This window comes from Sceloporus undulatus, chromosome 3 (assembly GCF_019175285.1).
Source record: "Sceloporus undulatus isolate JIND9_A2432 ecotype Alabama chromosome 3, SceUnd_v1.1, whole genome shotgun sequence".
Taxonomy (NCBI): Eukaryota; Metazoa; Chordata; class Lepidosauria; order Squamata; family Phrynosomatidae; genus Sceloporus; species Sceloporus undulatus.
In genome coordinates this window covers 172,773,865-172,800,909 of record NC_056524.1, presented here as the reverse complement: position 1 = coordinate 172,800,909, position 27,045 = coordinate 172,773,865, and the positions used below count along the sequence as shown (strand labels likewise).

The following is a 27,045-nucleotide window of genomic DNA, read 5'->3' as shown; positions in this document are numbered from 1 at the left end:
AGGCTTAAAAGGCTTGTGTGGTGATATGTGCTGGGCTTTTTCTTCTTCTTCAAAAACCAAACAGCTTTACCAGTTGACTTTTGCTTTCACTCCATTTCAGTTCCAGGAACAGGCAACTGTTTTATCTGTTTTCATAATGAAACTGAAAGCAAATGTGGTTTCTTTGTGTAACTGATGATTCAGAGGTTAACCAAACATGGAAAATTCCTAATTACTTTCTTTGCTTTAAAACATCTATTTTCCCTACTTTTCTTTTACAAGGCTCACAGTTTCCCCCAGTCTGGAACCATGCTGATGTGTTAAACTACAACTTCCATCAACTTCAGCCGGCACAAGAATGAGAATTGTATAGTCCAGCAGGTCTGTATGGTGTTAGGTTTGGGAGATTTTTAGGAATTTTTGCTTGGTTCTCCTGCATGTTGCTACCCTGTTTACCCAATGCTGTGTTAAAAAACGAAAGCATGCAGAAATGGGCAGCCAACCATCTGTACAGCTCATGCTCCACTTAGGAAATGAAACCCACAGTTGCCATTGTAATAATCTTCCAGCATTTGCTAAGGCAGCGGTATTCAAACTTTCCTCCCTTGCAACACCCCTTGACACCTACATGCAGACATAGCACTTCCTCTACTTGATAAAGTGTATGAATTAAAATATTTTATTTAGCGTGCATATTTTCATTCATTTAGGTATATTCATATCTTAACATTTTATAAGGAAATAACATTGTTTAAATTAGAACAGCTTGCCCAAGGTCATCCAATGTATTTCCATGGTTGAGCAGGGAATCGAATCCTGATCTCCAGAGTTGTAGTCCAAGGCTCAAACCACTGTACCACGCTGGCTCACTTCATTATGCAGAGAAGAGTTAAAATGTGGAATTCTCTGCCACGGGACTGTTATTTTTGCCAACTGAGGCCCTAAACAGACTGGCATGAGGGCAGAGCAGGGGTGTAGCGACCACATGCCACCTGCCCCCATCATGCCGCTATCATGCCATGTGCCAAACCGCATGGGAGTGGTGTCACACTGTGTCTTTGGCACAGCATGTAGTCATGCTGTGCCAAAGAGACATGGAAGAGCTATAGTGGCAGCAAAAAGGGTGCTGTTGCTGTGACGCAAAAAGGAGCTGCAGCTTCTTTTTGCACTGGGTCGGGGGCTTGGAGTATGGTTGCCGCATCCACAACACAGCACTTCCAGGAGCGGTGCAGAGCCGTCTCTTAGAGGCAGTCTATCGAGCCCCTTGGATGGCCTTAGAAGAAGATATGGCCATTAATGACCGCTAATCAGGAGGGCTGTATATCCAGTAGCATAGGCAGCATGCCTTTCTATATAAGTTGCTAAGTAATGAGATGTTGTAGTATATTTGTTTGTTGTTGTTAACTACCCTTGAGTCGATCTCAACCCACGGCAACCCTGTGGATGAGATATCTCTAAGAATTCCTGTCCTCCACTGTTCTGCTTTCTTTCTGTATACAGTGCAGCCTCTGAATTCATGGAGGATCTGTTCTGGACACCAGCACCCCACAAATTCGGAGGATATTAAAGCCCCATAGGCTTGAATGGCTGTTTGCTCTCATGCGCAGCCGGGCACGCACGCCATTAACTTTAACGGAGGTCGCCCCTCCGCAAATAATCAAAACCACACATCTCAAGCCCGTGAGGGGTGACTGTATTCATACCCCTGGCCTCCTTAATATAGTCCATCCACCTAGTCATCTTTCTACTTCCTTCCACCTTTCGTAGCATTATTGTCTTTTCCAGTGATCTGTGCCTTCTCATGATGTGGTCAAAGTATGGCAGCCTAAGTTTAACCATCTTGACTTTCAAGGTGTATTTGTGCTCAGGTCTAATATGTACCTATCAACAGGTAAAGCATTATTAGATAGGGAACCATTGCTTCCCTAGCTGTTTTATAACTATAACTGTTATAATTCCAGACTATCCTGGCTATGACCTCTGTGATATGAAGTCCAAGACCTCTGATGGGCCAGAGATTTCCCACCCTTAAAGTAAAGGTTTTTAATGGCATGGAGATAAACATTTCCCCTTGCTCGTTACTACAGATCAACAGGACAAGTGCAAGGGCATGTTGCAGAGTTGGCAGTCCTGAGTGCTGCGCAAATCTGCAGCACCCATTGCTTACACCCTTGTGATTTAAAACAGGATGGCGACAGAGAGTATCCTTTATTTCTGGTACACAGTCAAGAACTGGGTAATAGCAACATCACATTTACAATACAAAGGCAAAATCTTTACTTAACAGTGAGTGCAGTAGAAGACAAAGGACCAATACAGGCAGTAAACATTTTCATTAGGCAGATGAATTCTCCACTTGCTTTTGCCTTTGAATTTCAAGGACACATCCTGATTTGAATGCACACTTAATTTCACTGGTTGTTTTATTCTTTCAGATTCAGAACTAACTGTTGATATGAAGCATGAGGTTTGAATAGAGTTGTCAGGGTTGGATTTGTTTTGTTTTGTTTTACTCTCTGCACCTGTGTCTTTAGATGAGCTTGAGCTGCAAGCAGTGATGCTGCAGTCTTCTGCAGATTAAGCTGCTGTTAAAGGCACAGGAGCAGGGTAGCTCCTACTGACATTAGTTGGCATCCTCATACTGCAGAACTGCACACCTTCCTGAAATGAGAGGAGTATGTTATACCCTTTGCAGGTGTAAAAATGAAAGAAGAGATACCCATCCTAGCAACATGTTTGAAGGGCAAGGAGAAAGTCATTATAAAATAAATGTAAAATAACACATAATATAAGTGCAGTAACCCTGGTCACAAACATATAGCTGCCATTTTCAGTTGTTCTAAAGAGACACAATTTGACTTTGAGGAGAGAGCATGGTTTCCCCAAGGAGAATTCATCCTGCCTTCTAGAACAGGGAAGGGGAAATGTTGGTCTTCCAGATGTCTTCCACAGCTCTCATAATCCCTTACCATTGGCTCTGCTGAGCAGGGCTGAGGGAGTTGTAGACCAAAACATCTGGAAGGCCAAAGATTCCCCAGAATCCTTTGCGTGCATAAGTTGGAGTGATCTAATAGGGAATATATACCTGGACTTTGAAAAAGCTTTTGACAAAATACCTTACCGAAGAATCCTAAGTAAACTTCAAAGTTCAAGGGTAAAAATACAGAATGATGTTGTCCTATGGATCTCTATCTGATTGTTAAACATTATAAACAGAGGGTAGAGGGAAACAGATAATTCTTACAATTAAGAAAAATAAGCAAAGTTGTTTCCCATCCCAGGCTGCTTGTTGCTATTGTTAACTGCCCTCAAATCAACGTAGGGGATTATCACACAGGAGATTTACCGTGGGTTAAACGCCGGGAAAATGCTCCTGAAGAGGGAACTTCCATTATGAAGAGATGACTGCTTCGTGAATGCTTTGAGGATGGGAGAGGTGAGGGAATGCTTCAGTGACGAATTGGTAGCACAACTGACTATCACATCTTTGTGCTTCAGGAGCGTTTTGCTGGTGTTTAACCCATAGTAAACCTCCATATGATAATCCCCGTAGACTCATAATGACCCTGTGAACGAGACATCTCAACTCCTCCCTATCCTCAACTGCTCTGCTCAGATCCTGCAGGCTCTGGCCTGTGGCCTCCCTGGTTAAGTCTACCCATCTGGCATGTGGTCTTCCTTTCTTTCTGCTTCCCTCCACCTTTCCTAGCATTATAGTCTTTTCTAATGAGTCATGCCTTCTCATGATGTGGCCAAAGTATGACAGTCTCAGTTTTGTCATCTTTGCTTCCAAGAAGAGTTCAGGATTAATCTATTCTAGGACCCATTTGTTTGTCTTTTTGGCCATCCATGGTGTCCTCACCAGTCTTCCCCAGTTCCACATTGCAAATGAGTTTATGTTCTTTCTATCACATCTGTTAAACATCTGCTCTATCACTGATCTTTCCATACCATTTTTCTTAATTCTAACTGAATAGGGAGTCAGAGGATACAATTATTTAGCAGTGCAGAAGCATGTTGTTCATATGCTCAGAAGTATATGATCAGGTATCACAATACAGTATTTCTGATTAAGATTCTGATTAAGAATTCACCAAAATGAACGTTGTAGCTACTTGTTGGTATACTTCAGTTTTATGTCAGATCCATATCCTCCAGCTAGAATAAACACATCATTCCTAATTCATCTTTTCCAACCCAAACCAACAATTCAGGGCATTTGAGTGAACACCATATATGTTGGAGCAGGTGGAGAGAAGAAACGATATGCAGGTCAGTGATGTTATCGATCACTTGTTAGACTCCATGCTTTAGGCCTACCTTCCCCAACCTAGCAGTCCTAATACATTTGGGCTATAGTTCTCACCACCATTGCTATCAGACTGTGGGATTTGTACTACAGCAGATCTGGAAACTGCCAGGCTGAAAAAGACAATTTAAAACAATGGAAATACTCTACTGTATTACTTTTGAAGAAACCAATAGAAATTACCACTAGAGGGCAACAGGTCAATCCAAAGCCATTTACTGTACATCCTATATAGCTTTTTTAAAAACTGGTCAGTATAATAAAAAAACAAATGATCAAAGCTACACATTGTCCTCCCAGTGTTAACATCAACTGATTAATTCCTAATTCCTAACTAGCAGCATTAATGAATTAATTCTGAAAGCCTTATGTTCCCAACTCTGAACTGAACGTTCTTGCAGGATGTATGTAAAGTTTTACAGCCTTAAACAGCAGGCTGCATCTACACTGAAGAATTAATGCAGTTTGACATGGCTCTAGCTGCCATGGCTCAGTGCTATGGAATTCTGGGATTTGTAGTTTTGTGAGATATTTAGCCTTCTCTGCCTGAGAGCTCTGGTGCCACAACAAACGGCAAGTCCCAAGACTGCATAGCATGGGGTCATGGCATTTAAAGTGGTGTCATACTGCATTACTTCTGCAGTGTGGCAACAATCCTAGGGTCCTTTCACAGTACACAGTTCTAGCCCCTTTAACTGCCATGGTTGCATCACCAAACTGCCAATTCCAGAATTTCTTGGTATGCTGCCATGGTATTTAAAAGAAGAATGATAGTGGTATGGCTATGTAGTGTGAAAGGACAATGTGCTACCATCATCTAAGCATGGCTCCTGGTGAAAGAAATAAGCTTATATCCTTATAATTTGGGGAAATAACAGAGTTATGCCTGAGATGGAGTCATTACTTTCCCTGATTATGTACCTACAGTGCTCAGCAACATGCCTTAGGCTTGTGCATCCCCTCTCCCTTCCTCCTTCTCCTTTTCTGTGTGTGGATTCATGACTCTTCTTCCACATTGTTGTTGGTTTAAAAAACAAACACTGTATAACTCTGGCTAATACTGTTATGTGGGATCCATAAAGACCCCAATTCCCACCAGCTAGCATAGCCCATGAGGAGGGATGATGGGAGTCACAGCAACATCTGGAGAGCCACATGTTGCCCATTCCTGGACTAGTATGAGGCACAATTGTGGAACATTTGCTTTGTATCCGAAAAAGGCGTGCACTGTCAGGCAAATAAGACAAAGGCGGATAAAGGAATTAGGATGGAGAAAGAGCAAGCTTTCAATCTCCTAGCCAGGATTAGCAGATAAATTACATCTGTACAGACTGAAGAGAACTGGAGTGACAAGTGACAACCCAGTTTAGCCCTTTAGATGAAGTGACCTCTTGTGACCACAGAAACACCAGTGTGATTCTTTTTCCTCAGTCCTCCTATGACTTGTCTAGAGTTTGGTATAGCCACTGACCATGCTGGCTAGATGACTCTGGCAGCTGTAGTCCAAAAACATAACTTTACCAAGCTCTCTGTAACCATCTCATAGTGCTCTGACATAGTGTCACAAAAGATAAAGGGAGTATTAGGTTGATGCAGAATAAATGATTCATCATTTTTTGTGTCTCTCTTTGTGGAGACACTACAAACATTTGGTGCTCTTGTTCTCAGAATGAATGCTTTTCGTCCTCTTATTTCTCAGTCTTACTTTGTTGTTTCTTTACTGAGGTAGCACACCAATAGTGTCCAATAAATGAAATTGTTGACCAGTCATAGTCAATTGTGCTCCTGCTAAGAAGCCTTCTTCCAAAGGAGGGTTCTGTCCTATTTCCTTCTAACACAAGGAAATCAGTCCTAGAGCCACAAAATATAGCCTGAGGCCTCCTCCGCCCCATTTATTGAGGTTTGATGAGGGATACACATTTTTAAATAAAATCACTTTCTCAAAACTCATCCAAGCCACACTGAAGTATCTAAACCTCTGACTAGAAGAAGCGAAAATCCTTCCATGTGGGATATGAAAATCCCATGTCCCTGCACAGATTACAGGGTAAAGAGTTTGGTTTTGAGAAGCCACCTTGACATGTGTTTGGTTCACATGTGTGCTGCTGTGTGACACAATGATATCTAGCAAAGTCAGCACCAGCCTGTGGAGTCTGAAATATCCTTAGATATCCCAAGCTGGGACACTGACAGTATTGGGAGAACAACCTTTACTGTCAAAATCCTCAACCACGAACCCATGGTGAGCTGCCCGTCCATTCCTTGATGGGAATAATCCTGCCTTCAAAAGGCTGCTTTGGCCAGATTCAGAGGGCTGTGCTGAGTCACTGCCTTGAACTTCCACAAAAATCCGATTACGTGCCCCAAAAAGGAACCCGCTGTTGTTCCTTTCAGAATAGGTGTCCTTGTCTCTCTTCTCCATGGAGCAGAGCTGGACTTTGAAGGCCTCTTGGAAACCTCTCCTGAAGTTCTCATTGAAGTACCCATAGATGATTGGGTTAATGCTGCTGTTAAAGAAAGCCAGCCAGTGGGCAAAGGGGAAAAAATAAACTGTAATGAGGTTCAGTTGATGCTCAGTTAGGTTCCCATAGTCTGTCAAGAGCATTAAAGTCCATAGAGGCAACCACGAGAGAGTGAAGAACAATGCTACAATTATCAACATGTTGATCACTTTAATTTTCCTCTTGGAGACCCTTCTCCCCTCGTTGTCCTCTGACTGGGAGCCTCGTATGGGTGCAGATGATTTAAACAGTTTGAAGGCAACACGAGCATACATAATAACAATCGAAGTAAGAGGAGCAAGGTAAATGTGGGAGAAAAGAATGGTGGTGTAGATCTTACGCATCTCCTGGTCTGGCCAGGCCTCCCAGCAGGAGTAGAGTGGGTAGGAATGGTTGTAGGCATCTACCATGAAGTGGTAGTCATCCCTGGTGACGGTCAAGGTGACTGCTGAGGGGCACATAATGATCAAAGCTAAGACCCAGATGATAACAATGGTGATCAGGGCTTTCCTTAGGGTTAGCTTCTGCCTGAATGGGTACACAATACAACGGAACCTAGAAGAGAAAGGAAAGACAAGATATTCAGTACTGGAACAGGCATATGAAACAAGCATTTAGGTTATGGTCTGTTACGTATTACAAGAGTATGTACTGAAAGGATTTTTATAGGTAACATTCTGCAGGTGCCCTTGACAGCCCCCCCCCCATTAAACTGGCTGGCATCCTGGTAGTAACATATCCACACATGTCCAACATATGCTTGCATCTCTCTCTCTCTCTCTCTCTCTCTCTCTCTCTCTCTCCCCCTTCTCATGGTAGATATTGGTATTCTCTTCCTTCCTCTGCAGTGACTAAAGCCTCCCTGACTCACTCTAGCTGTTGCATGCCTCCTCAGCAGCCATTCACTGGCTGAAGGGGAGCAGGGGGTGGGATTGGAGAAGTGTCTGCTATGTTCATGTCACCAGGCACAGAATTATGGCATCATCTGCTGAGATCCCTAAACGAACCCAGTGGATGTCAGTAGATAATGTAATCATTCAGCATCTTGCTTACAGGGATGCGTCTCCAATTCTCCCTGTTCTCCTCCCATCATTGAATGGCAGCAGAGGGGACTAAATTGGCCAAGTGGCATATTTGGGTGGATGGTAGGGAAGAAAGACATAATTTAGTTCCATCTGTGGAAGTTTTACTTTGTGCCCTGCTGTATAGGATCTTGGCCATTATGTGTTAATAATGTACCAAAAATCTTAACTGTCTAGCTTCTCTTAAAAAAAGGATAATCATGGGACAAAAGCCATTATGAAGAACTATTTGTGCAAGCTGTTTACATTAGCAAAAATAACTACATTGTGAAACTAAGCCTGGAAACAGAATTGAACTGAGGTAACCTGAGCTCACATTCACTTATCAGTCATGAACTTTATCAGATGATCAGTCTGGGTGGTCAATCATTTTTTCCCAGCCCAACATAATGTACAAGATTGTTGCGATGACAGCACAAAATATTCCCTTGAGTTGATGTTGCTGTTACTACTGTTATTGGTCAGAATCCTATTAGGTAATCATGAGTGTGCAACTGAGAGTTACGCATTTGTGATTGCTTTATATTCACAATCCCTATGTATTACGTGGTTTAGGAGATACTCAGAGATTGTGAAAAATCCCCCAATCCCCATTTACCAGCCAGCAGCTGCTGCGATTGGCAAGGGTCTGTTCCCTTGTCACTCAGGAAGCAGGTGACTAACTTTTCCACCTTTTTGCAAATGATCTCTCCAGCAAGATAGGATTGTGACAGTGACCCTGTTTCTGTCTATTGCAATAGAGATCGCTTACACAAGGGGAAGGGTGCATTAGTCATCCGCTTCCTGAACAATAGGGGAACCGATCTCCGCAATCAAAGAGGCTGCTGAACGGTAAATAGGGATGGGGAGATTGGGCAGCGATTCACTACACAGCTACGTATCTGTTGTGATTATGTACCAATGTAGTGCAGAGAGGATTCCAGCCATTTTTATTATAGCCTGTCTTTCTACCAAAGTATCCAGGAAGGATTGCAATATTATTATTTTTAAATGTATTATGCCATACATTCTCAGAGACAGCTTACATAGAAGGTAATAGTGTTGTTGTTGTTTTTTAAGTGATGTGTTAATAAAATATACTTTAAATGCTTCCCTTTTAAAAGAAAAAATACCATTCTGAAATTTTCCATAGCTGATGAAGAAGATTTTTTTCAGCGAGTAATGTAAGCCAAGACATATGAATGGTCATTTTGTATTCATTGGCATACGGTGGCTGAAGTGGGCCTTTGCCAGTAATTTTAAACATTTATTTCCTTTGTAGTCTATTGGTAAACACTCCCTTAAAAAAAAAGAATGCGTTTCTGGAGATTCGTCCAAGTGTGTTTTCACTGTGTAATTTTAGCTGCTGAGAAATGTTGGGCTATTCTAATATCCTACAGCCACCCTGGATAGATCTTTATTAAAATTTAATATCCTGCCCATCAGTTCAATTTGAAGTCTCATTCTTTCCATTCTTCTTCACATTCAGGCATATTGGATCAGACTGGACTCCAGGCAATTGGGACAGGTTTTTAAAAACACACCACAATCCAGACTACAGATAGAAAGCCAAGCTGGAAATGGCACAGTTGTCTAGAAACTGGCATGATATGACAAAACCACGGGGAGCAGAATATGCTGCTAGCGCTGCACCTGTTATCACCAGCAAAACAAATATAATGTAAGTCCCTCCTCCACTTTTTTGTTTTAAACAGCAAATTTTTCACTTTTATCTACAGAGAATATGGAGTTGTTGTTCATTTACCCACAAGAGTTGGAAATTGTGATATTCCAGACCATCAGACTAGAGAACCATTTCTTAATGGTGGAGAACATGTTTTCAATATAGATGAATCTAAACCTCATTTTATTCTTAACCTTAATCATAGTAAACCTGTTGAACCAAGGGCACTTTCATAAATGTTGACTTAACAGTTTTCAGTGATTTTATGAGTCTATTCTTTGTTGTTGTTAACTGCCTTCAAGTTGACTTTGACCCATGGCGGCCCCAAAGAATGAGAGACCTCCAAGTCACCCTCAACTGCTTTGCTCAGTTCTTGCAGGTTCATGGCTGAATCTATCCATCTGGTATACAGTCTTCCCCTTTTCCTGTTGTCCTCATCTTTTACAAGTATTATTGTCTTTTTAAGTAAGTTCGTTCTTCATATGATATGGCCAAAATATGACAACCTCATTTTAGTCATTTTTGCTTCTAGGAAGACTCCAAGCCTGATTTGCTCTGGGACTCTTTTATTGGTCTTTTTAGCAGTCCACCAGTATTCACAGAACGCTTCTCTAGCACTGCATCTCAAATGAGTTTATTTTCTTCATATCAGCTTTTTTCACTGTCCAGCTCTCACACCCATACATAGAAATCAGAAATATGATGGCATGGACAATCCTAACATTAGCATATTATTATTATTATTATTATTATTATTATTATTAACTTTTATTTATAAAGTGCTGTAAATTTACACAGCGCTGTAATTACAATCTTTTAGTTAGACAGTTCCCTGCCCTCAGGCTTACAATCTAAGAAGACACGACAGAAAAGGAGAGGGGAGTGGTGGTGGGGAATGGGATATATCTTTACATTTCAGGGTTTTGTCTAGTTTCCTCATAGCTGGCCTTACAAGTCCAAGACTTCTTCTGATTTCTTGACTGCAGTCTCCACTCTGATTGATAGCTGGGCCCAAGTATGGGAAGTCTTGAACTATTTTGATCTCTTCGTTGTATACTTTAAAACATATGTAGATCATCCAGGGTCATAATTTTTGTTTTCTTGATGTTCAGCTATAAACCTGCCTTTGAGCTTTCTGTCTCTTCCATAATCTTTCAAAATCTGATATGGTCTGCTAGTAGTATGGTGTCATGTGCATATCTTACATTATTGATGTTCCTTCCTCCAATTTTGATGAGACTAATGCTGCTTTTCCTTTTTTAAAAATATGTTTATTAATAGTAATATAACATACTGAACTCAGAAACAGCTTGAAGGCACACATCAACAACAATAAAGCAAGGCTGGGGAAACTTCTTTCCAAGATCAGTCTCCATCTACTTACAGCTGGAGATGACAACATTGAGCTACAGCTAAACCAGCTACTCTGTTGAGTAGCTTTAAAAGGTTACTTTTTTAGACTAACACATCCAAATACCCCAATCAGCATGCCACTAATCAGGGTGTTTTTAATGTTGTAATATAAAAAGGTAACTTTTCAAAGCTCTGCACAAGAGATTTTTAGACTTGGTGAGAATTGGTGGATCTCTCTCTCTCTCACTTCATTAATTTAATAGACTTTACTCCACCTTTCCACTGAAAAATAGTAAAATGCAGCTAACAAATATCACTCAAAACAAATTAAACAACAAAACCATTAAAAATCAGCTCAGTCATCCAAACAGTTCAAAAGGCCAGATTGAAGAGATGTGTCTTCATACACTTCCTAAAAGGAGTGACAGTGAGAATAGATTGCATCCCACAGTCTGAGAGCTACATAGGAGGAAAGCCCTTTCCTGTTTAACCATCAAACAGACCTTCTTAGATAACGACTGCCCTGAAGAGATTAACAAGTGGACAGCTGATCATAATGAGACAGGACCTTGAGATCTGTCAAAAAGAGTCAGATGCAAAATGATGGTAGTGTAGTAGTGATATTTCATACATTTATTAAGGGTTTGGGTGTAATTTATTTTCAGGACGAGGACTCATCTGGGTCCTTTCTTAAACAAATCTCCTGGTTGCCCCACTCCAAGCATTCTTTTTGTTTTAGCAAACTACTTGGGAATGTATCTGTCTGTCACATCTATATCGCACTACCTTTCCTCCAATGATCTCAAAATGACATACATGGCTCTTCTTCCCATTATATCTTCACAACAGTCCTGCTAGTACAGTAACTCATAACAATACTGAGAATTACTGTCCAGATAAGTTTTATGGCTGAATGGGAATTTGGACTCAATCCATCACTCTTGCCATCTATGGACAGTTGATTGTAATCCCATCAACTTCTGAGATGAGGCAACTCCATTGGGTCCTTAGATAAAAATGCCTATGGCTTCAAAACTTAATTTCCTGGCTGCAAATCAAGGAAAATAAAGCTGAACTGAGATGCGGACTTACCTTTCTACTGCGATGGCCACCAGGGTGAAGACAGAAGCTGAGACAGACATCCCTTGGACCAGCCCACTCATCTTGCACATGACAATGTCAAATGGCCAGCCTAAAGTGATATGTAAAGCAACATATTTACATCCTAGTTAGCAACAGAGAATAATTTATTGGACTCAGGACCCGAAGAGACAGGCCAAAATAAAGCTGCTTCATGTCACTTTGGAGGTTTACTGTTTAAATGATGCATGCATCCAACAATTATACACCTTACACACACAGCCTGAAAGTAAATTTATACACAATTTAAATAATTTTGTACACGAAACAAAATTTGTGTACATTGAACCATCAGAAAGCAAAGGTATCGTTATTTCAGCCACCTATGAAAAAAAGTTTTGATTTTTGGAGTATTTCAGATTTTGGAATAGAGAACAAAGGAAACTTAACAGCTGTTTTTTAACTACAGGAAGTAGTTTGGATTTACCGACTTAATCAGCCCAAGCCAATCCTTATCTGCCTTTACATACTGTATGTCCCTTCACTGATAATCATTCATGTTCAAAATTCCTTCAAACCTAGTAAGCATAATGTTTCCAATTGCCTCTAGATGTCTCCATCCACCATGAGATCACATCCCCATCCATTTCTAAATTGATCAGGTTTGTGTTTGGCACTGGACTAGCTGAATTCCAAAACATTACAATGCCCTTTAGATACTTCTGCTGGAAATTTTTCAGGTTAAACATTTCCTGCAGGAGGAAAGAAAGAACACATTTTTTGCTCAGAAGCATTAACTGTTTGCTAGAATCTGTTTTGTCTTTTATGCTGGGAGAGTTTAGTTGCTAAATACTCAGAAGGATGGCTACATTGGTTGTTGAGAATGCTAGCTTTGTAGATTTTTTTAAAGGTTCATAGCCCTTAGGTTTGTAAAAATGTGTAATAACCAGTGAAATCTCAGAAGCAAAGTGGACTGCTGCATAAGATTAGCACCGGGCTGCACAAAATTGTGGTTGCTTGCATAGAAATGTTTTACAGCTAGTGGAAGTGAAATAATTTATGCAAACTATTTTTTAAAAGATAAAAGATAGCACAAATGTCTTTAAATTCCAAAATATAGATAGGCTGAAAGCCAGTGAGGTGCAGTGGTTTGAGTGTTGAACTAGGACACTGGGAGACCAGGGTTTGAACCCAACAAATTCTGTTAAGAAAACCCTATAGGTTTGTCTAGTCACCATAAATCAAAAAATGACTTGAAGGCACACAACAACAACAGATAGGTTGCAGAATTAACTAATCCAGCATAGTAAAGTGCTCTGTTTGAATGTAGGTTTTACTATGCACACCACCCTTTTTTAAGTATGTGCACCATCTGTTTCTACTGTTGACTTTCAGTGTACATCTGTTGAGTAGCAAATAAATATCTCTATTTTGTTTCACTGCTCTATTAGAAAAGCCAATAAAGACTCTCTCCATTGATAGTTTTTTTGTGGGTTTTTCAGGCTGTAAGGCCGTGTTGTAGACGAATTTTTTCCTGATGTTTTGCCTGCATCTGTGGCTGCCATCTTCAGAGAATGGTGGCATGGAGGTGTGTGGGGTGTGTATATATACACACACACTGTGTGACCCTTGGTTGAGAGGAAGTGATTTTCATGTTAATCTGTGTGTTGGTTTGTTGGTGAATGGCAAGGCCTCAGGGTAGGAGGCTATGCGGGAAGGATATGTGTGTCTATTTAGTTAATGATATATTGTCTTCTGGGAAACCCCCTGACCCTGGGTGATGTTCATTTGCATGTGCTGAGTCTTGATCTTAGCGTTTTTCAGGACTGGTAGCCAAACTCTGTTTACTTTCAGTGTTTCTTCTTTCCTGCTGGAGTTGTCTTTCGACTTACAGGGTGTGGGTCACAGTGGAGTCTACAATGGACTTTCTCACACTAGGCAGGTAAATTGCAATTACATCAGGATAATAGCTTCTTCAGTTGGGGTTTATCATTTGATGTCATTCCTCTTCTGTTGTTTTCCCAGTGGGAGACCATTTGGAAAGTGTTTCCTTTTATTAACACAAAAATTTGTTAATGATCTCCATTCCAGTTATTGCTTTGCTATGATTTCCAGTGTAATAGTTCAAGTCCACTTTAATGCTGATTTTGAGTGGTCGGTGGGTGGTCAGTAGGTGTGGTGTAGAAGCCCTAGTGATCAGGTGAGAAGGAGAAGGATGGAAATTTAAAATTTCCTTTCATTTAGGCACTGAGATTTATTTAAATAAAAAAAATTATAGGAAAAAAGTCCATTCTCAAATTACCTCCGTCCCAAATTAGGACTTGTAAGCAAAGCCAAGAATGCACATTTTTGTTCATTTCCACTTCCCTGCCTCTTTTTCCAGCAGAGTAGTCCAGTTATAAAATCTCTCTCTCTCTCTCTCTCTCTCTCATACATGCCTGAAAATATAAGTGGAAAGGGGGAAAAGGTTTTACAGTTTTAAAAAAAAGCATTTATTTCATTAACCCTGTTCTGCCTGTCCTTGCTGCTTAGAGTTTCAGACTTGATTAATCTCTGGTAGATGAAAGCCACCAGCTACTGTAGTCTAATCTAACCTGAATCAGGACACACACACACACACACACACACACATATATACACACATGGGTAAGGAAAAAGTATTTTTAAACGTAAGACTGTTTTCATTTATATTCTGGGGGGCATCTGTGTGTGCGCATGTACACACATGTGCACACACACATGTGCGCATATGTGCAAAACTAAGAAAAGGGGTGAAAATAATGTTTTGAAGAAGGTACTGGGTGGCATTCCCATGTCATGTGTGTGATAAGCTTTTAGAGTACCGGCAAACCAAGGTTGCAATCCTGGAAAGGTGTGAAAGAAAAGAAAACAATCCAGATTGTATAGCATTTTTAGAAACAGTGCTATATTAGCAGGAGACGACCCTGGTGTGATAAAGCCCATAGTTATTGATGCATACCTAATTGTTTCTCAGCTTCAATGCTTGAAGTGGCAAAAGCTGCCTTTCCAAATAACAACTGTCACTCAGAAGGGAGAAGAAAGGCATAGTTAGAGCTAACCTCCAATCCATCATTCACTGAGGGAGAAACAGGGAAAGAAGAATTCACAGAATATGTCACCAGTTTCTCTCCCCAAATGACAGGTTTCAGATCTACCGAGTTGAAAGACTCAGGCATGAATCTGTTTTTGCTGTGGTTGCGAAGGCTCTAATAACCCCAAAGCTCCACTTTCACAACTCAGCAGAGCCTCTAAGAACAAAGATATATCATCCCATTAAAACAAAACAAAATGAAGGGATCTGACAAGCATTTCATTGGAAATAATAGGTAAGCAAGTGGTTTTCAATATATGCTTAATTGAACTACCCATTTCCAAAGGGGGTAATTGTGTTAACTTGTTGCAGCAAACACACATGAATGCCACAAGATCTTTAAAAAATAGCAAATTTAGCAATGTTTTAAAGTTCCATGGTGCGCCAAAGATTCGTCTGCAGAGAAATTAAAATGGAAACATTTCCCAGAAGGCAAGAGATGTGAAGGCGTCATCAGATGAACATCATATTAGGACATCAAAACCGTAAGTGGCAATCTACAAAGGAAACATACCATCAGGTTGTACCTAAGATATTGGAAGCCCCATCCATGATGGTTTGAAATGGAGTCTTAAGAGTACAATACCCGCTTTCTAAAAAAAAAACAACCCTTAACTTTAAAAAAAAGGTTCCAAACCTTCAGGATTTTTACCACCTTTTGAAGGTTTACTTGTTCTAACAAGCTTTCCCAAAAGTGTGGTTATAGTCACCTGCCTCCCACTGGTGTCATATCACTGCCACTTTTATGTTTCACATTGGATTTTATTATGGCTTTAATCAAAATTGTTTGTATATCACTTAGAAATTTTAATGTATGTAATTCATAAATATCAGTAATTAAACAAACATAACAACAAGCAGAAGAAGGAGAAAGGTTGCTTAGCTTTTCTTCGATTGAGAACCCATAAAAAAATCACAAGCCTAGGGAGAAATCAAGTTCAGACACCTGGTGAAATCCAGAACTGAGGTAACTTTTGAATGTCATAACCGCAAAGGAGGACAAGGCACCAAAAATGTAGGACATTCACGAGAAATATAGGGCATCAGCAAATAAAAGCTGGAAACACTAATATAAAAGTAAATTTATGCTTCTTAGTCATGCTCAAAATGGAGGACATTTTGAAATTCCTCCTGGACAGAAGGTTGAAATGTAAAACATGTCCTGGAAAAGGAGGGTGTCTGGTCACCCTTTGAATGCAGACACTTCTTGCTGTTTGCTTTCAAGTCATTTCTGATTTTTGGTGATCCTAAGGTGATGCTATCATGGGGGTTTCTTGGCAAGATTTGTTCAGAGTAGTTGTGCCATTGCCATCTACTGAGGCTGAAAGAGTATTACTTGCCCAAGGTCAGCCAGTGGGTTTGCATGGCTCAGTTGGCACTCAAATCCTGATCTCAAACCATTATTCCACAGTGGTTCTTGGCTATAGAGAGACAAGTCCCATTTGTTAAAATTAGTCGTTAGTCATACAGAGCTACTATGACTTGTTTAAACAATGGGACTTTTTTTATTGTTTCAGATTATTTAAAATCAGTTAACCATAAATATATGTTGGACCATCTAATATTGACAATTGTTGTTTGATGCCTTCAAGCTGACTCTGACCTATGGCAATCCAATCCTATCCTAGGGTTTTGCTGGCAACATTTATTCAGAGGTAGTTTGCCATTGTCTTCCTATGAGGCTAAGAGAAGAGCATATTGCATGAACATTAAAAGTGTTTCAAGCCTCCCGGGCGGGAACTGGGATACAGGATGGATGCGGGAAGCTTCTGACTTCTAAAAAAGTGCTGGCTTGGACCTGGGCTGATGGCAGGTGGCAATTTAGCATGCAATAATCCACGCCTTCATCCCGCATCCCGGCTCCATCCCAGGAGGCTTGAAACACTTTTAAAGTTCATGCGATAAGCTCCTATGTGTGAGTTGCCTAAGATCACCCAGTAGGCTTCCTAACAGCACTGCTACTTATACTGCTGGAAATTAAAGAAAAATAATACAGTAACATCAAATGTGAAACTCTTGTTTTGTTTTGCAACTGAAATCAGACCTCATGGAAGAAGAAATATCTGAATCTTGCCTTCTTCAAAAATCTTTTATTCCTTACCCAAAATCTGAATGTTATCCAGAGCAAAATAGCAGCTGAAAACCAGAAGAAGAAAATCTGGCTAATCTCTTGCAGGGGGCAAATATCAGCTATATCAAACTACACTGTTATAGCGCTATTCTTCCACTTTAAGTGCTATGGCTGTCTCCTGTGGAATTCTGGTGTTTGTAGTTTAGTGAAGCCTAAGAGGTCTTTGGCTGAAAATTTTAAATGCCTCTCTCTAAACTGAAAATCCCAGAATTCCACAGGAAGATGCCATAGCAGTTAAAGTGGAATAATAGTGCTGTATCAGTGGCTGCATTTATGCTGCAGAATTAATGCAGTTTGACACTGCTTTAACTGCCATGGCTCAGTGCCATGGAATTCTGGGATTAATAGTTATGTGAGATATTTAGCTTTCTCTGTCAAAGAGCTCTCGTGACACAATGAACTACGAACCCCAGGATTAGATAGGATGGAGCCCGGACAGTTAAAGCAGGGTCAGACTGCATTACTTGTAGTGTGATATTGTTCTCTGCACACAAGGATTCCATGCTGTTGCTCTAAAGTGCTAACACGAGTTCAGAAACATAAATATGCTTTTTACAAATTAGGGTTTTCAGATCTTACATCAGTGGTTCTCAACCTTCCTAATGCCATGGCCCTTTAATACAGTTTCTCATGTTGTTGTGACTCCCAACCATAAAACTGGTTGAGTACCGCTGTCTTAAATGCAGACAAACACAAAGTGCCCCTTGACTAAGCTGCAGTGTGCCTGCCTGCTTTGCATAATGATCAGGCAGAACTCTGACCTGGTTTTATGTGCAAATTACTTACACCAGTGCAATGCCAAGGGTTACCCAATGCAGGGGAAGAAATCAGAGCAAGAGGTGGCCAGCCAGGTGTAAAAATAACATCCATTCTCCAAAACCATTTTAGTCTTTTTGTACTGAGCTGTCAGACTCATTCCTAGCTACATTTCATGACATCTCTAATTCCCTTCATTAATAAAACAGAACTACAGATTGAAGATTAATACAGGTTTTGACACTACCTTTCACGTACACTATCTTTGCTTTAAAAGGACTGCATGGCTTGGGGCTTCCTCTGTGAAAGCCAGTGTGGTGCACTGCTCAGAAAGCAGGACTGGGGAGTATATCACACAGAGCTTTTGGGTGGTTTTCTGGGTCAGTTCAGGGTCACTTCCGAAGTGAGTGCACTTCCAACTATGCGGTTTCAGGTCGTAAAATGACTGTGTTATCAGACGCCATTGATTTCTATGGGAGCCCCTTGCGAAGTGCTTCAGCAGTGTTTCTGAAGTCACCCCTGATTTTGGTAAAAACGGGGAAAAAGTGACTTCAGAGAATTCGCTTCCAGGCTGCCTTCAGTTGCACTGCAGATTGGTCTGGTCTGGAATGTAGCTTTGCTACTGCTCTGGTGCTCCACCGCAAGCACCCCGGGAGGAGGAGGAGGAGGCAGCCCCTGTCCCTTCCTTCCCGTGGGTGCCTGGCACCCATGGGAAGGGAGGAGGAGGAGGAGGCAGCCCCCCAGTCCCTTCCTGGGGATGATGCCCATCATCCCCAGGAAGGGAGGGAAGAGGAGGAGGCAGCCCTCCCAGTCCTTTCCTTCCAGGGGGCCCTGTCACCCGTGGGAAATGAGGGAGGAGGAGGGAGCCCCGCCCCCATCCCCTTTTCTCCGCAGGGTGACAATTCAAATCTGGTGTGGTAATACAATGTGCTCTCACTCCCCTTTGCTTGAGTCCGCATCACGTGACTTGCTTGGAATAGAACTGACTTCGCTTGCCCCTCACTTCGGAAGGACAACAAAAAGGCAGCCAGGTATGGCAAAACATCACGTTTTAACCTCAGTTCGCATTGCTAGACAGGAGTGACTCTGGATCTGGTGTGAAAAAACATCACACTTTGCATTACTAGAACAGGAGTGACTGCGGATCTCAGCTGCAAACCCCCCCCCCCACATGTGATAAGGTCCTGGGACTTGAAGCAGCTTCCCAGTCCCTATTTGGCCATGAAATTCAGTGGATAAAACCAGGCTAGTCACACCCTCTCGCAGCCTAAACTACCTCACAAGGATGTTGTGAGGATAAGACGTAGCAGAGGAAAGTCAGGAATTCTACTTTGCCCTCCTGGAAGGAAAGGCAAGATGTAACTAAAACAAATGTGAGCCAGCATGGTGTAGTAGTTTCAGCATTGGACTATGACTCTGGAGACCATGTAAACCCACTGGATGACCTTGAGTAAGTCATACTTTCTCAGCCTCAGAGATGGCAATGGCAAGCCCCCTCCGAAGGAACCTGCCAAGAAAAACCCATGATAGGTTTGCCTTAGGGTTGCCATTAGTCAGAAACAACTCGAAGGAACACAACAAATAATAATACGACTAATAAAAACAGCAAGAATCTACTCCTATATTATAATTGAAAATTTCACCAGAAGTTCCTCAGCGCTTCAAACTGATAAGTCTTATGGTTAGGGGTAGCGAAGGCTTGCCTAATCGAATTTAAGGAGTTATTTACCATGAGATGGTTTTATCATCAGATTATACAAGCGGTCAATGTATTGCCCCCATCAAAAGAATAATTGGCATGCTTTGATTAAGACCAGTTCTCTAATGACGGCAAAGGTGTTTGATGCTTAGGTAAAACTTCCCATGCATTTACATATCTTATCTGCAGTTCTCAGAAAGTAGTTGTTTTGCATTTTAACTTTTTCTTATCACATTTTCACTTCCCCGCTGGGTTAAAGGGATAAAAGGGGGGTGGGGAGGCCAATCACTTGTCAACTGCTATCTTCCCCTGCCATTTCCATGAGCCAAGGTGTAAGCAATATTATGCACAGTACTGTTTAAGAAATATGTTGTGTGATTTCTTGTTGTTGGAGAATAGCTGTTCTACAACCAAAGGCCTGTGCAGAGCATTTCACTTATAGGCCAACCTTGCACCTTCTTGGACATAATTTCTCAGCAGCCCCAGGTGCAATGGCAAAGGAATAATAAAGTGATGTTATTACTCCTGTCCAAAGGTTGCCCTCCCCTGCTTTACACTATCTGAAGAGTCTGGACAGAAGATGGCCTTCTGATATTTCTGCATTGTGAGAGGCAAGGAAGCAGTGGGCAGGTTAGTCTGATAGCCTATTCATAGGCAGCCTTCTGAGTTCATGGCAGAACCAAGGCAGAAGGGATACACTGCTGCCACACTCCTATGCAGAAGTCAGCAAGTTGAAGTTAGAAATCATGTAGAAATTGTTAAATAGCAATAATTCCTTAGTTGTTTACAACATTGCATTGTTTGCATTTGCAGCTGTTAATTTTTTTTAGAACAGATTGGTTTACAGACATAGGCAGTTGGTGTCAGTGAGACACAGAATCCACCCTGCTTTTTAGTCCAAACATTAGAGGAGTTGCCCATGGTGATAGAACAGCTATTCACCAGCAACAAGGAACTACACAATATAGCTATAGACACAGGGGCCCAATGCTAAAGTAGATTCAGTTGTCAACTCTGTCTCCATATTTCCTTTGACAGTATGGTTACATGACCTAATGGAGTCATTCATGGCACTGGAAGTTCATGCACTTGCACATAAGTTATCATGTCACAGCATCACCCTTTTTCATTGGACAAACATATGAGTCTCTCTGAATATGTATGTGCCTTCAAGTCACCTGTCCACTTGTGGTGACCCTATGAATCCACAGGGTCTTCTTAGGCAATACTCAAAGTGGTTCTGCCAGTTCTTTCCTTTGAAATATAGCCTACATCATCTGGCATTTGTTGGCAGTTTCCCATCCAGGTACTAATCAGGCTGATCCTACTTAGCATCCATGATCAGACAGGATTTAGTACCTTTAGGGTATTTAGGCCCCTCACAAAATAATAAATGGACACAAATCTTAAATCGCAAATGGCAATATTAAAAACCACAATACGGGAGGGGGGTTCACTGTGTCAATGGCCTCAGAATGGCTATTCCTGAACAAAGGAACTTCAAAGATGAGCTCCAGTGCAAAGCAGCTGAACTACATTTCATTAAGAGATCCAGTTTTATGGCTTGTGACTTAAATAGAGATAAAGGTTTCTTGTCACAGGATGTGTTGATTAATTTACCAATGCCAGAATATCCATTTTTTTTAAAATGGCCACTATTAAAAACTTAATTGACATTGATAGTCATCATTACTTGCATGTTCATTTCACATCCCTTTGATTTTACTGTTCATAATATTAGCATATATATCTGTATCAAAGTCAATTCATCATGCCTCTGTTGGACTTTACTACATAATAACTTATGCTATAATAAATTTGTTTATTTGTCAGATGCTGCAAGACTCCTTAGGTTTTTGCTGTAACAAAATGACAGCTTTTAGCTTTACCTGACATCTCGCCAAGCCCCCATCTATCTAGCCACTACCTGATGTGAAGAAGTGAAGGGAACTCAATTTCCAGATTTGACAATGAACAAGAGATCTGAAGGGAAAGAGGTGACTCAGCATGCAGGAAACAATTACGTTATGGGTTTGCACACTGACAAATGTTTTTCATCAATCATACTGTCTGGAGATTGTACTTCCATGACACAAAATGCTCAAGACATTGGTTCACAGTCTGCTACTCTCTGTGGAAATGAATGTTCTTATTTGTGAAAGAAGAGAGGGGAAGTCTATCCACAGAAGCTCAACACAAAATACTATTTTTGTTGTCTTGTGCAATGTCTGAATCCTAACCTTGAAAAACTGTTCCTACAGATCAAATAAGTAGACATTTCCCACACTCTTCTCCTTTTCCGCACCTCCTCTGTGTATGCAATAAGGATGTTAATACTTGTAGAATGTGCAATTTCATTTCTGTCTTCTGTCACTAAATCAATGCTGGACATTCCCTGTTATCGCAAGAGACACTAATCAGTCCAAATTTATAATTAAGATGCTGCCGAGCATTGGATATTATCCAGAATTGTTGGATGGCAGCTGGAACAATTACAATTACACTGGATAATACAAAAACAAACATAGCTGTATGGTTTATGAGCAAAAACAAAAAACAAAACTAGAGTTGGGTAATACTATTAATAACAGATCACTAAAATATCATTAACAGGTGACATCTTGAGTCCTTAAGAACTTGTCATATGACTGAGCATTAAAGAACTTGGGATGGCTTGGAAACAGGAAAGTCCACAAATCATCCTGGCTCAATACTAAAGCCATAGGATCTGATTATGACGTAAGGCTTCAGCCTCAAGACTGAGGATGTAGGCTAGATTATTTGAGGTGTGATAGTATCAGATGCCGTTGGCTATACTTCAGAGGAAGGAACTGGCAAAACCACCTTGGAGTAGTCCTTACCTAAGAAAACTGTATGATATCCATAAGGATTGCTACTTGAATGCACCTACACACACATAGTGTCAGGTTTCATCTTATGAATCATAGACTAAGTCAAGGATAAAATGAAGGTAGCTCAAGCTGGTACATCTCTGGGTGATGTCTCAGGGACCCGCAAGTTTCTGAGACCAATTTCTGGCTCCATGTTGCCATATAACTGCAATAACAGAAAAGTATTTTTCCTCCCTAAATTTGAGTGCTGAAAAAAGAACCCTTGAGGGACAACCAGGGTTAGATTTTTGTGTGGAAAGATTTGTGAGGTTGGTTCTGGTGCTGAACCCAAATTCCTGGGCTGAGCAGATACTGAGGGCAGTCTGTTTCTCAACTGTTGGTATATGTCTACTTGGCTGAATCATTGATGTACACTCAATTTCTTGATGGATATTAGGATTCTAGTCAAAAAGCAAAGAAATCCTGCAAGCCTCAAGTTATTCTACTCCTGTGCTCAGTATTATGGATGGGAAACTATACTGGGAGCAGAGGTAGAGAGGAAGATTAAGTGTAAGGAGCAAAAGCAAAACGGTTAGAATTTTTGTGTCCATTAGGAAAGCCTTGGGCATTCTGTCTTTCAAAAGAAAAAGGAAGGGTTAATGGCCAGCTGTATTGTGGAGGTCAGAAGCATCTGCCTTGTTCAGCCCAGCACTGCCAGCAGGACCTGCTAGAATGCCCATCATTTATCCTTTCTATCATCTGATATTTGAGTGTAATATCACCAAAGTATTCAATGTGTTCACTTAGCAGGAAACACATTTTTTATCTCAAGCAGTATTTGACCTCTGTTTGAAGTCAAAGGCTTCACTATAGCATTTGGCCTCACGGCTTTTCTAAGACACGCTTGAGCATGTGTGTGCCCTCAAGACACCTGTTGGCATATGTGATTAATTTCATAGGGTTTTCTTAGGCAAGGAATACTCAGAGACTTCAGGAAGGTACCATGTCATGTACAATGCCCTCAGGCTAGGTGCAGGGTGCCTTAGCTACTAAGCAATCAGAAAGAGGAAGAAGACAAATCAGAAGTGGAATTTCATGGAGGCCCGGGAAGGCTTGTATTTGGGAGAGGGCGATTGTATTTGCCACCACTATGTGGAGCCTTCCACAACCTGGATGATTGTGTGCGTGTATATGTGTGTGTGTAGAGGTGTGCCACCCTCGCATGCCATCACATCTTCAGCCAAAGTGTCAGGTGAATCTTTGAAGCCTTTCAACTCAACATTACTCCTTCTCCTATAGTGGCAGCTGTTGGCTTCCATGTCAATGGGGCTTCAAATCCACAGGCCAGGGAACCTGTAGGTATTTTTTACCTTTCCTCAACACAGGGTTGATTTCTGCTGGATTTACAAAGGACTTCATGCAGATTTTTTGGATATGTGCCTTTTGTAGTGGCCCTGCTCATGGATCACCATAGGTCAAAACTAGACACTCTGACAGTGACGAAGCATCAAAGACAAGGGGAGTTTGGAATACAGGTGAGCTGGCAAGTATTTGGAATGGAGAAGAGAGGAAGGTGACTTAATAAGCCAGTGTGTCGAGGAGAGAGAGAGAGAGAGAGAGAAATCAAGAAAACAGGAGGAGTCTGGAGACTGTTTGCACTTTAACTCAAAAAATTAATTATTCCTGTCAGGAGCTGTGCCAGAATCAGATGGTGGGTTTTATTTTTTTAGATAGAATCCTATTGTACCTTGATGTGATCACTTCACCAGTGCTCCCTTCTCACCATCTACAAAAGTAGTGCCTAATGCAGAGTTTGGAAAAGTTTCTTAGGTTGGTTACAGTTCTCAGAATCCCTGGCCTGCTGGCTGGGGATTCTGACAACTGTAATTCAAAAGAAATACTCCCATGCTATGGAGTAAGCCCAGCAGGGGACAAGCCACTAGCTCCAACTTCTAGTAAGCTACCACACTAGAACCCAGGGTAAAGTTTGTGACTGCTGAAGTCCAAGCTCAAGATCCCTGGTGCTTTATACTTCAGCCTGTATTGTGTTGATTGATCTGTGGAGGGATGGACAGATAGAATCATAGAATCGTAAAGTTGGAAGAGACTATAATGGCCATCCAGTCCAATTCCTTGCCATGCAGGAACACAGAATCAAACATAGATGGGTCCTCCTCTGGAATCATGTTACATTAGGCTTTTTGATCCATGTGAACTCTATGATCTTGAGGAATTTCTAGAATTTGTATAGATGTTATAATCCAGAAAAACCTTGCAGAAACTGGCTTATTGTCCCTTCAGAGGCAGTGATAATTTTGGCCAGAGGTGGCCAGAACAAAGATGTTATGGGCAAAACTGAGGAAAACACAATAAAATAGTACAGAGAACAGGAGAGAATTGCTGGTCATTTGATGGCCTATTTTATTTTTGTTCAGAAACTCACCAATGAGTAGTAAATGAATGGTAAATACTCACATCCCAGATAGTGAATCTTACCTGGTGGCGCAGTGGGTAAATGCCTGTACTGCAGCCATTCACTCAAAACCACAAGGTTTGCGAGTTCAAGACCAGCAAAAGGGCCCAAGCTCGACTCAGGCTTGCATCCTTCCGAGGTCGCTAAAATGAGTACCCAGACTGTTGGGGGCAAATTAGCTTACTTGCTAATTAGCTTACTTGCTGTTCACCGCTATGATCTTTGGAATAGCGGTATATAAATAAAACAAATTATTATTAATTATTACATTTCCACTATCTTCAGCTATGAGTGTGGGGAGGTCAAACATACAAATCATGAGAATTAACGAAGTCCGAGATTATAAGTGATATTAGGTGTCTCAACTCAATTTATAAACCACAAATGCTATCACATTTGAAGTGACTGCACAAATAAGTTGCTCTTAGATTGTCTTCCAAAAGGAAAAAAAGACCATTAAAATTAATCTATGCATACAGTACAGTATTGTTCTCTCTGCAACCAATATTTATCATAGATACATCAAACTGGTCCAGCAAATAAAAGACAGGCTATGCATCAAAGTGGAGAAAAGGCCGTTAGAAGGAGATAGTGGTATTCCGGAAAACATTTACACCCTCTCATTTTGTGAAATGATATAAACTGGAGCCTTACATTGGATTCAAAGCCAAGAAGGCTCAGCATGTACACATATATTCACCCAACAGTTATAATTTTACTGGAAACTCTTCACCATTTCAACATGGGCTTGTCTAAACATACAGCAAAATCCAGGTGCCCTGGATTTTCTAGATTTGCTGTGATCCTGAGGTTTATTTATACTATTAACAGTGATAGGGCAGATATTTGGAGCAAATTCTCATTATCTCATCCATCCAACCTTTAGGGTGAGCACAAACAGTTATGTATGTCAAAACTTTTAAAGATTTTTAGCATCATTTTCCTTTACTTCAGCCTTTACATCCTTTATTACATGCTACTAAGTTTTACCCTCAACTTGTCCATGGGTCATGTCAAAATCCATAATTTTGGCCCCAAAACCTGCCCTTGACTTATACATGATGTCAACTTATAGTTAAGTATATATGATATTTCTAGCCATACAACATCCTTTTTTTTTCACCTGTCCATCAAGGAATGTGGAGGAGTGAAGGTAAAGGCAAAGAGATGAGGTTATGTGCATATGCACACAAATACAACATAAATACAATTGCACTGCTCCAAACACACACATCTGGGGACTCATCACTTACTGTTCTTTCCCTGCCATCAGTATGAATCTTCTGGCCACATTATCTCACATCCAGATTTTTCTGGAAAATCTGAAGAAAACTGTGGTTCGTTTTTCCCTGGACTAGCCACAAAGTAATTCCTCAGGCCTCAACCCCCCCATTAATTCCCCAAATTGACAGAACATTGTATGACTGGATCACCACAAATTCAGAGTGAGGATTTTTTAAAAAAAGTGTAACAAGCCCACTGTTATCATCACCTGGAGACTGGCATCCTGTTAATGCCAAATTCATGTGTAAGTCATGCTATGCATATAGGGTGCTATGTATTTATCATAGCACAAGATACATGTGCACAGCTGAACATAGGATAATGTTGTGCACTGCACATTTCATGGCATCCAGTCACTGGCACGTGTTGCACAATATTGTGACTTGGCATGGGTTTGTGTGGTGCTGGCATAGTGTATCTCCACATGCCGAAATTTGAGGGGATGTTATAGTGCAGCCTTCGTGCATTTATGTTCTGTTCCTTGCTACTCTTTCACTCACCAGTAATCAAGTTGTCCACCAGGGTCGTTGGCATGCAGAAGATCCCCACCAAGACATCACTGATAGCCAGATTCAGGATAAATATGTTGGTGACCGTTCGCATCTGCCGGTTCTTTAGCACAATGATGCACACTAGCATGTTGCCAATCATGCACATGAAGAAGATAAAGATGTAGGCAACGATGAACATGGCAGCCACAGGAGAAGAGTGCTGGTAGTAGGAAGAGAAGGTATAGTTCCCCTTGACGATTTGTTTGTGGCTTTCATTCTTAGAGGATAGTAGGCTGCTGTT

At 41.0% G+C, this 27,045-nt stretch overlaps 1 protein-coding gene and 1 long non-coding RNA gene across 2 annotated transcripts; one reads left to right on the top strand and one right to left on the bottom strand.

Moving 5' to 3' along the window:
• Positions 1–261: 261 nt before the first annotated feature.
• LOC121924845 lies at positions 262–9,647 on the top strand. The gene is made up of 3 exons (XR_006102738.1): positions 262–360; positions 1,941–2,012; positions 9,340–9,647. It is a non-coding gene; the product is annotated as an uncharacterized LOC121924845 (long non-coding RNA).
• Positions 5,641–27,045, bottom strand: NPFFR1 (neuropeptide FF receptor 1). Its single transcript, XM_042456335.1, has 3 exons — positions 26,754–27,045; positions 11,980–12,079; positions 5,641–7,344 (listed from the first exon to the last, which is right to left on the bottom strand). The coding sequence occupies exons 1-3, from the start codon at positions 26,941–26,943 to the stop codon at positions 6,453–6,455; spliced, it is 1,182 nt and encodes a 393-aa protein (XP_042312269.1). The 5' UTR covers positions 26,944–27,045; the 3' UTR covers positions 5,641–6,452.

Excerpts from the sequence above, each read along its gene's own strand:
- NPFFR1 (XM_042456335.1), bottom strand. The coding sequence starts at position 26,943 with ATGTTCATCGTTGCCTACATCTTTATCTTCTTCATGTGCATGATTGGC. Across the intron at positions 12,080-26,753 it reads GGTGGACAACTTGATTACTG|GCTGGCCATTTGACATTGTC; the intron begins GTGAGTGAAAGA and ends ATATCACTTTAG. Across the intron at positions 7,345-11,979 it reads GTGGCCATCGCAGTAGAAAG|GTTCCGTTGTATTGTGTACC; the intron begins GTAAGTCCGCAT and ends TTTCTCTTCTAG.